At 36.3% G+C, this 12,623-nt stretch overlaps 1 protein-coding gene across 5 annotated transcripts in view; it reads right to left on the reverse strand.

The window, feature by feature from the left end:
* The window catches only part of OSBPL8 (oxysterol binding protein like 8), a 163,538-nt gene that overhangs the window by 8,695 nt on the left and 142,220 nt on the right, over positions 1-12,623 (reverse strand). For all 5 annotated transcript variants that reach the window (XM_061124868.1, XM_061124896.1, XM_061124876.1 and 2 more), the window contains 6 exons: positions 11,802-11,900; positions 8,667-8,764; positions 6,324-6,413; positions 4,953-5,089; positions 2,765-2,950; positions 2,332-2,419 (listed from right to left, as the gene is read on the reverse strand). In XM_061124868.1, the coding sequence (XP_060980851.1) occupies positions 2,332-2,419; positions 2,765-2,950; positions 4,953-5,089; positions 6,324-6,413; positions 8,667-8,764; positions 11,802-11,900 (698 nt within the window). The remainder of the gene's footprint in view (positions 1-2,331; positions 2,420-2,764; positions 2,951-4,952; positions 5,090-6,323; positions 6,414-8,666; positions 8,765-11,801; positions 11,901-12,623) is intronic.

Raw genomic sequence — 12,623 nt, forward strand, 5'->3', positions numbered from 1 at the left:
CCAGGGACCTTCCCAACCCACGGACTCAACCCATGTCTCCTGCGTCGGCAGACAGCCTCTTTACCACTAGCGCCACCTGGGAAGCCCATGTTAGTTAGAATGAACTAGAGCCCATTCAACCTCTAGTTGAATGTTAATTTAACAGTGCTACTTTAAGTTCATACCTGTTTCCAACATTACAAACATTCTCACCGAATGATGTTGGGTTTCCAATAAAATTATTTACCTAAAAGTTTTAATAATACCTGGATAATGTAGAAAGCATCTTACAATAAATGGAAATGATATTGTCATGCAGAGCATAATTTAAACTTACTGTAAATATCTGAGTAAATGTACAAAATTCAAAAGTGTATTTAACCATCAATTAGGACTAAATTTGCCTTAGAATAAAAAATGCAAGAGAAGAAATTAGAAATAGAAGGGCAAGGTAATTTATATGCTTAGAAAACATAGAATCAATGGTCTTAAGTCTTTATTCTTATCTGTTTACTGTTCTAAATAGGAATTATCCCCAGTTAACCATGCCTTGAAATAATTTTGCAAATCTTAGTCATAGGCTTCAAATTGAAATTTGTATAATTTTATTACAGAGAATAAATAACAAGCCAGGTTCTAGATTCAGCCTACACTGTGCCCTCATACTTTAAATCATGGAAACCTAAAATTTTATAACATTTAGAATCTAAATCCACACTCTTAGAGAAGTAGGTCAAACAGTAGTTCAAGAGACTGACATGGCCTGATGCCAAGATAAGGAGATTGATAAGGCCTGGTGAGAAGTTACTTAAAATGAGACAGGGAGTCAGTAATCTAACTCTCAGTAGAAAAAGATTTAATGTGATCAGTAAACTCTATTGCTAGGAAATATAGATGCCTTATATGTCACTATATGATAGTGTTGTTAAAGGAAGAAACAAAATTTAAAATTTTTAAAAAATTCTAAATTGTGATAATATGTATATATGTATACACACACCTATATACACACACACATAAATTTTTTTCTTTTTTGCCATTTTAACCATTTTAGGTGTACAATTCAGTTGTATTAAGTGCATTCATAATATTTTGCAACCAATACCACTACTTCCAAAACACATTCATTATTCCAAAGAGAAACTCTGTGACAAGCAGTAACTCCCTATTCTCTCCTCCCTTCAGTTCCTAGTAACCTCTAAACTTTCTATCAATTTGCTTATTAGATATCTTATGTAAGTACAACCAAACAGTATCAATCCTTTTGTGTTCATTTATTTCACTTAGCATGTTATTTTCAAAGTTAATTCATGATGCAGCATGTAACGGAACTTCATGCCTTTTTAAAATGGCTGAACAACATCCTGTTGTAAACATACATCACATTTTGCTTGTCCGTCTGCTGATGGACGCTTGAATTGTTTCTGCCTTTGGCTCTTGAGAATAATGCCGCAGTGAACGCTGATGTGCAAGCGTGGGTCTGACTCTGTTCTTGATTCTTCTTCAGTAGAACTGCTGGCTTAGATAGCAATTCTATGTATGCTTTTTGAAGAACCACCAACTCATGCTCCAAGCAGCTGCACCACTTTATATGCCTACCAGCAATATATGAGGGTTTCAATTTCTCCACATCCTCTCAACATGTATTTTATATTTTTAAAATTATTATCATTCTAGTAGGTGTGTAGTGGTACCTAACCTCCTTCTAGTTTGGATTTGCATTTCCCTTACGACTAATGATGCTGAGCATCTTTTCATGTTTGTTGGACATCTGTCTATCTTCTTTGGAGAAATGTCTATTCAAGTCCTTTGTTCATTTTCTACTTGGAATGTTTGTTTTGGTTAAGTAAGGAGTTCTATATGTACCCTAGGTATTAAACTCCTACGAGATCAATTACTGCAAATATTCTCTGTTGTCTTTCACTTTGATAATATCCTTTGATGCACAAAAGTATTTTGATGAAGTTCAATGTTATCTATTTCTTCTTGTTGTTCCTCATGCCTTTAATGTCATTGTGTGTGTGTGTGTGTGTGTGTGTGTGTGTGTGTGTGTGTATTGCTTAATTTAAAAACTATTCATATTAACAATAAAAAAGAATACAGGGCCAAAAAAAAGATTATGAAGATTTACTCCTTTTTTCTTCTAAGAGTTTTATAATTTTAGCTCTTATTTTAGGTTGTGAATCCATTTAGAGTTAGTTTTTGCATATGGTTTGAGGTAGGGGATCCAACTTCATTCTTTTACATGTGGAAATCCAGAACTATTTATTAAGACAAGCAAAGGAAGGGCGGGAGAACTAACGGAGGCTGTTCCTCCAGGATTGGCCGTCTAGTGACTTTTTTAGTACATACCATTGGAGTGCGATGTCTCACTTTGGTCTGGATAACACCATCTTTTTCATACTGTATCATATCATTAAGTGGGTCCCATGGTCGAGTACTACATAAATGAAAAAAACACCATTTGCTTAATGACTAAGCAAAACACTCAAAAACTTTCAGAAACTTTCTATGATTAGATTTTCAATGGTAATGATAAACTTAGCCATAAAACTAAGCTCTGTCATATCTAATCTTCTGATCCTCAGCTTATTTTATAGGCTAACTATTATCACAGAGTCAAATTTATAATGAACATCAAGGGTAAAATCTCATACTTTGTGTGTGTGTGCATGTGTGTATGTATCGCTTAATTTAAAAACTATTCATACTAACAATAAAAAATCTAGAAATGAAGGCAAAAAACTATGAGATATTATTTGTAACATACTTTTTAATTACTTACTCTGCAAACTTGTAATGCCATTCTCCTGTAAGTGAGTCAAGTTCAAATAACTTGCAAGTCCACTCTTCATTTTTTGTTTTCCGCTCTCTGGCAGCTTGTCTTTGAGCTTCTTCTAAAACATACTTTTCTTGAGTAGCTTCTGTTTGGTCTTTGGCATTTATGGCTCGAGTTACCCGCTGCCAGAGTCTAATTTATGTGCAAAAATAACATTGAGAAAACAACAGAAAATCAAATCTACACGGAGTAGGTTTGAGTCCCCTTGAGAGGAAATGATGCCCATGTGCGTTTTTGGCTTTGACAAACCTGAAGCTCAGATGCTTAGAAACAAGTCAAGATATAAAAAGTAATGCCTTAAATACAGCAAGACAGTGGAGACCAGTTTTTTTTCTTGGCAAGAGAAATTTATTACATGAGTTCTTAAATATATGGAAATGAATGGTGCTGACCCATGATAGAACTCTGGTGAAGGCTTAATAATCTACATTTTTAACAAGCTCCCCAGATGATTCCTGCACATGCTGATTAACATCCACGGGCCTCAAAGATACAAAAGTATAATGTCATGTTTCTCAACCTTGGATGCAGGATTTGTCAGGGAATTTAAAAAATCAGAATCTATGGGAGTGGGCCCAAGTATTGTTTTCGTAATGTTTCCCAAGTTATTTTAATGTGCAGCCAGTGTTGAGAATCACTGACTTAACAGAAAAGACTACTTTTCTATTAGAAGTAAAATATTTTCCCTACTAAAGTTTAGTTTTATATTAGATACATAAAAATATATCTATATTCTACCCATCTCGCAAGACAGTATGTTGGGACTGAAAGAATAAAGGTTACAGAATCAGATAATCCTAGATTTGCCACCTCTTGGCTGGGGAACTTACAGTTACTTATCTTGTCTAAAACTCATTTTCCCCATCTTAAAAATATGTTAAATTATATCCATGTCTTAAAAATAGTTGTATGCCTTGGCAAAGTTTCACTCTTGATGGAGAGCATCATGTGGTTATAGTAAAACAGAATTTTTTCTTTTAATGTGAAAATTTTTTTAAGTTGTTATTGAATTTGTTACAGTACTGCTTCTGCTTTATTTACTTATTTATTTTTTGGGCCATGAGGCATGTGGGACCTTAGTTCTCTAACCAGGGATCAAACCCACTCCCTCTGCACTGGAAGGTAAAGTCTTAACCACCGGACTGCCAGGGAAGTCCCCTGAAACAGAATTTTTAGAACATGACAAACCCAGTTTTAGAGTATAGAAGGAAAGTGCATGTAGACTTGAATCCTCATGAGGATGATGTGTGTGCAGAAACTCGTACTGAGAACTCAACTGCATAATGTATATAAAGTACCTAGTAGACTGTCTTTTACACAGCAGCCCCCTTCTCCTAACACAAAGAAAGGAATAGAAGAATACAAATGAGCAATATGTAAACAATATTTTTGATGTACTTCCCTAGTGGCTCAGACAGTAAAGAAACTGCCTGCAATGTAGGAGACCTGGGTTCAATCCCTGGGTTGGGAAGATCACCTGCAGAAGGGAATGGCAACCCACTCCTGTAAAGTATATGAGATCGAGCAAGAATTTCATGATTTAAGAACAGAAATCATGGCCTTAATTAGTCCTCAACTAATAGAAGTCCTCTAGAAGCTGCACATCCAGTGCTGTAATTTTTGTATTTTAGAAAATAAAACAAGAGTAGATTTTGTCCTGCTCCCTCCACCTAGAGTTCCACATGCCTAACCCGGGTTAGAAAACTGCTGCCGGATAAAAACCAAGAATCATTAGTCCCATATTGTTCTGTCTTTTTAGTTCCCTGATCAGGGATTGAACCTGTGCCCCTTGCTCTGGGAGCGAGGAGTGTTAACCACTGGACTGAAAGAAAAGACCTAGTCCCATAATTTTATGCAAGCAAAAAAAAGTTTGTTATTTTTTAAATAGGTCCTGGAGCAGATAAGAAGAGAAAGGAAAAAAATAGGAAGTTTTAATTTAGAGCCGAAGAGCAGCATGATTTGTATTGTAATTATTTGATATTCACATACACCAAAACAAAAATCCTGTAACATCCCACAAATAGTAAACTACTCTGCTGAATTCAAATAGAAAAAAGTGATCACACTGTTGAGGGGTGAAAAAAAAATTACTCTTTGGGTTCTCATGAAGTTAACTGAAAAATGGTATACTTACTTCTCTGATTCAAAGTCTCCCTGCTCTTCAAATTTCACAGTGTGCCTTATTAATCTCCACTGCTTAATGTCTGGTGTTGGATTCCAGAAAACCTCTGAATTATCCGTCTTTTTGTCAGTAATGAAAACTTCACTATCCTATATTTAAAGATATTAAAAATTAATGTAGAGAATTGTCTTTGTCTTTATTTAAAAGGGAATTATATAGTTCAGTAATAACCATTTCTTCTTGACAGTTAATCCCAGTAAAACACATTTCTAAAACAAATATAACAAGTACTTTTCTAAAAGCCCCAAATCTCTTGTTATGAAAACGTTAAGATTAAATATGTAATACTTGTCCTTTAAAAGTCTGGTTGAATAGACAGAAAGTTCGTGAGTTTTCACAAGTTTCACTTAATACTCTGAATCGTCCAAGCAGAGCAGTGGCAGTGTTTGCTACAGTTACTGTAGACCAGTATCAGATGCTGTAGACCATCTGCATATTCAATATATGTAGAAAAAGCTAAGAGTGTTTCTTAGCATTAAAAATATGAGCACAATCTCATAAATTTCATTTTTTTTAAAAAAGAAAATATCTTTTTTCCAAAAGATATTCAGATAGAAGAAAATTCTAAAAATAACAGAGCATTGTGACCTCTTAGTTGAGTTTCTAGGTCCATCTTCATTTTAACATCATATTTCCCATCATTTTCTGATTATAATGGGAAAAAAGCCTATACAAGAGTTAGCAGCGAGAATGCATTTGGCACTAGCATGACATAATCTTTTTTTTTATTAATTTAATAAGCTCCTCTCAGAAAAATTACAGAAATGTGAATTTAGGTCATCAGAGAAGTAAATAAAAGCCACTGCTCTCAAAAAACACTGTATCTTTTCCAAGCTCCTTAGAAGAAACTAGAACTCTTCCTGGAAACGCCTCTTCTGGTGAGAGGCAGTATACTGCGATGTGTAAGCACAGCCTTGGAACCAGAGTGTCTAGGCTGGGAATCTTACTTCACCACTCTGAACAAATTATTTAAATTCTCTGTGCCTCAGTGTCCTCCTCTGTAAAATGGGGACAAAATAATAACACTCACCTCATAGGATCACTATATTAAATGAGTTAATATAAGTAACATTTTTAAATAATGTACTCCATAATAAGTGATATAAAAGTGTCAGCTATTTTTATTGATTTAAGGTTTTAGAAAGCTCAAATATTAAACTAAATATTATTGATAACAGAGTAATACCAAAATATTTAAGTTGAAGCTTATGTTGAATAGTCATGCTCTTAGAAATGGAATAAGTGAACTTATAAAATCTGATGTTTAATTTTTTCCCACTGAATAAAATTCTTTTTGTAAAGCTAAAATATAAAAATACTTACCCAGTGTCCTTCCAAAGTAGCTAGTACTTCTTTTCCCAGTTTTAGTTTACCTGATATTTGATTAACACAATCACTACTACCTAGAAATGGCTTTTAAAAGAAAAAATGAAGAAACATTTTACTTGTAACATATTTACGTACAATGTAGACCAAAAAAAAAAAAAAAAAACAACCGAAAAAGTAACTGTTTAACTATACAGTGCTGTTGAGGCACAAATGGTGAAATACTGACTCAAATTTTAGTCAGAAATGTTCAGTAAAAATTTTAAATTTATTGCTGTGAAAAAACAGATAAAAGCAGACTATATAGGTCCAAGTCTTTTGAACTGTGGTGTTGGAGAAGACTCTTGAGAGTCCCTTGGACTGCAAGGAGATCTAACCAGTCCATCCTAAAGGAGATCAGTCCTGGGTGTTCATTGGAAGGACTGACGTTGAAGCTGAAACTCCAATACTTTGGCCACCTGATGTAAAGAGCTGACTCACTGGAAAAGACCCTGATGCTGTGAGGGATTGGGGGCAGGAGGAGAAGGGGGCGACTGAGGATGAGATGGCTGGATGGCATCACCGACTCGATGGACATGGGTTTGAGTAAAGCCTGGCGTGCTGGGATTCATGGGGTTGCAAAGAGTCGGATACAACTGAGCAACTGAACTGAAACAGGCTAAGAAAGCTAACACTGAAATAACTGGCTCGTGTCTTGGGCTCTCTCGACTCAAGACTGCACTCTACCCATGCTGCAGGATCTTAAGCAATAACAACTCAGTAAACATAAGAGACTTAACTCATATATTTAATAGGAACTCCTCCTTTAAAACAAACCAATAAAACAACACTCAAATAAAAAAACTTCTGAAATTCAATTAGAAGAAATATAATTTGAGTCACTATATTGCCTTACTGATGTTTGTCCTCACTGACAAAATTTTGATGCTCCAATCTAATCCTTAAAGATGTCATAAATTACTTAAGACCTCTTCAGTCATGATTTTCAGTATCGTTTGCTAAGAAGGAAAAAAATCAAAGGGCACTGCATCAGATAATACTTAAAGAGATCTTTTTTATTAGAGCAAAGCTGCTGACCTGCTGGATATCAACATAGCTGATACTTAGAATATTTGGTTGTAAGCATTAAATAATTCATAGAAATATTTTTATCTAAAAATAATGCTGTGCTACATCAACAAATGATACTGTGAAAAGATTTTAAACTTCCCTTCCATGCTGAGGCAGACAGAATTTTCCAAAGATGACCTCAACTATATCTCCCCTTTCCCCTTCAGCCCATATGCTCTTCCTCAGTGAGAGCCTGGCATCCTCTCACTGAGAAGTGGGCTCTATATCCCTTCCCCTTGCATTTAGGTGGGTTTGTAATTCTTCAACTAGTAGAGAATGGTGGAAATGATCTACTTTTATTTCTGAGACTAGGTCATGAACAGCAACGCATCTTCTGCCTTGCTTACAAGGACACCCGTACTTGGAATCCTGAGCCAAGCAGAAGTCTATCTTAAAGTCCCCTTGATGTGAGGAAGACAAGACCACATGCTCAGATCTGCACTCCCAGCCCTTCACTCACTTCAACATTACTTACATGTCGTCAGTCATGTAAATGATGAGCTGTCAGATGTGTCCAGCCCCTACCTGCTAAGTCTCTCAGCCTGTGTAACTGTTGCCCCAGGCATAATGCAGCAGAGACAAGCCATCTCCAACATGCCCTGTCCAAATTTCTGGCCCACAGAACCACTAAGAAACAGACATAGTTGTTTCTAGGCTTACAAATTTCAGAATATGTTAAGTCAGAAATAACAAGTAATACAACTGCTTTAATGTACACAGCTATAGCTCAAGCTGATACATACTTCTTTTCAGATATATACTTTTTGGTTATTCTGTAAAGCAATGCTTCAGTTTACTAAGAAATTTCCATTCATTTTCTTCTTCTTAAATTTCCTATGGACTTCCCTGATAGCTCAGTTGGTAAAGAATCTGCCTGCAATGCAGGAGACCCCAGTTTGAATCCTGGGTTGGGAAGATCCCCTGGAGAAGGGATAGACTATCCACTCCAGTATCCTGGCCTGTAGAATTCCATGGACTGTATATTCCATGGGGTTGCAAAGAGACAGACATGACTGAACGACTTTCGCTCACTCGCAAGAGTTTCATTAACTAAAATTAAAAACAAGAAAATCACGGCTTTCTATTGATTTGAATCTTCCAAGGCTGCCTTTTCATGAATTCTGTTCTTATATTTAGTTTTCAATTAGGAACAAAGTTGTGCTCTTTATTGAGTATTTATAGCACAGCTCCTCTTTAACGAGGTGATACCTCCTATCATTCTCTACTAACCTTTAGTTTGAATTCAAGTAATGCACTGTACCCAGTTTTTTGACATGTAATACTGACTGTTCCACCAAGCTCCAGGGTCATTGTGCCATAAAGAATTCCTAAAGGAAAAAAAAACAATTTTGACAAAAGTTTGAAGAGAGAGACACTGGCTTATCACAAGCAAACCTTTATAATTTAATCTCCTTCTAGTAGAAATTGATAATTCAAGAGGATTCTATCCTATCCAATAACAATCTATAATACACACACAAAGTTGGTTCTGAAGGATTTAAAAAGATAACAGTTGATCCACATTATCTGAAGATTCTACATTTGCAACTTAATACTCTCACTAAAATACCTTTCTTTTTTTAAGCTGTACCATGCAGCATGTAGGATCTTAGTTTCCAGTTTCCCCACCAAGGATCAAACCCACGTCCCCTGTAGTGAAAGTCAAAGTCCTAACCAGGGAATTCTCTATTTTCACCAAAATAAGTTAGTAGTCTCCACCCAGAACATTTCTGTATTCATTCGTGGGTGTGTGCAGAGTGGTGAAATATCTGAGTTGTCCAGGGCGCACACTGAAGCTGAAGTCAACGAGGCGAGACGCTGACTTCCGGTCTCATTGCTCACGCAGAGTCTTTTATGCTGTATATTCAGTGCACACTTTTGTGCTTTTTGTTGGTGATTTTACTATTCACAATGCCCCCCAAATGCGGTGCTAAAGTGCTGTCTGGTATTCATAAGCACAGGAGACTGTGATGTCCCTTACAGGGAAAATACGTGGGTTAATGCTTGGTTTAGGCATGAGTTATAGTGCTGCTGGCTGTTAATTCAATGTTAATGAATCAAAAATATATGCCATGAGAAAGACAGCAATCCTTGTCTCGAAAGCATCTGCCTGCAATGCGGGACACCTGGGTTTGATCCCCTGGAGGAGCGCATAGCTCCACTCCAGTACTCTTGCCTGAAGGATCCCCATGGACAGAGGAGCCTGGCGGGCCTCAGGGCAGGGGGTCGCACACGATTGAGCGACTAAGCACACACATAAAAACAAAGTTATGTTTTGACTGGGTGACGAAAATACGGTGACAGAAGGCTCATGAGAACCTCACCGTGCATCTCCTCTAGGAGCAACAGTTTGGTATTCGTTAATCCAGCATTATGGTGACATTATAAAAAGTAAGTACTGCGAACAATAATCAACTGTGTCAGAAAAATTCAAAAATCTCCCCATTTTGGCACTTGACTAAAAGTCGGGGAAATTCCGAGTTTGATGAGTTAAACAGGCTGTGTGTGTGTGTGTATAGTCTTGGACTAGTTTCTTTTTTCCCCCATAATTCATCATTTCCATAGCTTGTATATTTTACCATGTATGCACAGAAACTATATAAGCTCATTTTGCGTACAATTATACTATACAGATCGTTCTTCAATTTGATTTTTTAAACAACATTTCAGATAGAATTTTTAAAAATTTAAAACTTTTCAGACAATTTTAAAAGATTATTTTCCATTTACAGTATCACAAACTCTTGGTCATATTCCCCGTGCTGTAGACACATCCCTGAGCCAACCTTACCCCCAACAGCCCGTGCCCTCTACTTCTCTGCCGTCAAAATCCACTCCCAACCGGTAACCACTAGTTTCTGCTCTGTATCTGCCAATCTGCTTCCTGTTTTGTTCCATTCACTAGTTTGTTGTATTTTTCAGATTCCATGTGTAAGTGATACACTGTATTTGCCCTTTTCTATCTGACTTTACTTCCTAGCGTAATGCCTTCCAAGCTGGACTCAACCCCCACGGCAGTCTTTAATATGCAAATACACAATGCCAATTTTCAAGAGAGGAACCGACTATGCAGTGTTTCCAAGTTATCTGACTATGGCATTCTTGCTTTATAAAATAATTTGAGACCACTCATTTGGGGAACACATCTTAGAAAACATACAAAGGTAGAAAATAATAATTTCCTCATTCACAAGAGGCTATAATTTCCTCTTTTCTCCCTGCAATATAAACAGGGCTATGAAAAGTTTTTCCCTGTTGCTATTTAGGTCTGGCATCAGGTATTTACCTACATAAAATATCATTTTACTTATTCCAAAATTTTAAAAATATATTGATCAATTCATGATTTCAAATGTTTCACTTCATGCTTGTTTCAAGAACCACACATGAAGCTCTAGGAATTACCCAGCCTGAGGCCACAAGCTGGCGCTCTCGTACTTAGTACAGAGAGATTCATGGCATAATGGCTGGGCTCCAATAGCCTAGCGCTTGGTCTCAGCATGCTTACTGACTAGCTGCTCTGCCTTTAGGTAAGATTCCTAACCCAACTTTTTCACCTGTGAAATGAGGCCATATTAAGTAATTTCTATGTTTTCATGAATCAGTTCCTAAAATAGAGGATAATTACCCTAAAAAGCTATTTTTAAGAAATGGGTTGGAAAGGATGGTATAGATAATGATGGAGCAGAGTGTTTAAGATGATGCCACATAGAACTGCAGTACACATTGCAGAACTTGCGCTAACCTCTTTCTGCCTCATTTTGCTTGTCCATCAAACAAAGATAATATTACCTAATTTATAGGGTACTGGAATGATTAGATGAGTTTATAAATGTAGAGTTCACAGAATAGTTGAGTGCCTGTCCTATCCTGATAGTTACTATTTAATATCTTTATCTGCACACTAAATAATGGGAGAAAAGCTATAATACATTAATTTTTAAGAAATTGCCAAATAAGGACAAGAAAAAATTTTAAGGAGCCTGTTACAGTGAAAAGCAGTAAATTAACATTTAAGAATGGGTAATGGTACAAAAAAATGAAAATCACTTTCAAGGATTCTGAAATAATAGTCAGCCTCACCAAATTCTACAACTTGCAGATAAGGCAAATGAAATTCCATTATTACAAATTAGTCTCTGCCAAACGAATATACATGTCACAGAAAGTCCATTGTGGTGAATTAATTCACTATAGAAGTATTCAGCAGATGATAACAATGATCTTACATATCTGTAAATCAAGGACACTTTCAAACAAAAGGCCAAGAAACTCTATCAATCTCAAAACATAACAAATTAAAGTCAAATACATTTACTTAAAAAGAAGATTTAGGGGAATCTAACAAGTATAGAAAATACTCACCTTTACAATGAGCATATGGCATCGTCATTACATAATCTTCACCTCTATTCAAGAAAGTTAACCGTGCTTCTCCTTCTAATATTGCAGATAATGAGTTTCCTGAAATAAATATTGCTTATTAAATTTCACAGAAAATAATTTAACCATTCTAAAACAAACAAAACATATTGAGGACATCTATCAGATATCTACAGTAGAAAAGGGTGCTTAGAGGGAAATTTACAACTTAAATTAGAAAAAAAGAAAAATTCAAATCAGTTATCTGACTTTTTACCCTATGAAATTAGAAAAAGAACTAATTAAATTCCAAGTAGGTAGAAGAAGGGAAATAAGGATAAGCAGACATCAGTGTATAAAATGGACAGATAATTCAGAAAATTAGGGAAGCCAAGACTTGATACAGACAGACCAAAATAAAGAACACAAATCAGGAATAAGATGAGCAGAATCACTACAGAGCCTGCAGACCGAGAGGAAGAGAAGAGAATGCTACGGGTAATTTTACGACAATGAATCTGAGACCCCCCTCTCTGGCTCTTTGCCTTTTCGGGTTCCTGTTCTCTGTCTAGTGGCCATGGTTTCTCCAAATTTAGTGTTTGGTTCCCCAGGCTGGAAAGGTTGCAATGTTTCTACCAGTTTACCCTGTTAACCATACGTAACCTGAAGCTGAGAAGCAAGAATTCATTCTGTGTGATTTGACTGTGGACTTCCCACTGAATTTGCCTGCAGCTGCTCTCTAATACCTTCAGGCGGCTGCTTTTGGTATTAGGGCCAGATGTACAGAGGAGAAGGATGGTCCAGGAGGGCTTCGTTCAGACATTA

The sequence above is a fragment of the Dama dama genome, chromosome 3 (assembly GCF_033118175.1).
Source record: "Dama dama isolate Ldn47 chromosome 3, ASM3311817v1, whole genome shotgun sequence".
Taxonomy (NCBI): Eukaryota; Metazoa; Chordata; class Mammalia; order Artiodactyla; family Cervidae; genus Dama; species Dama dama.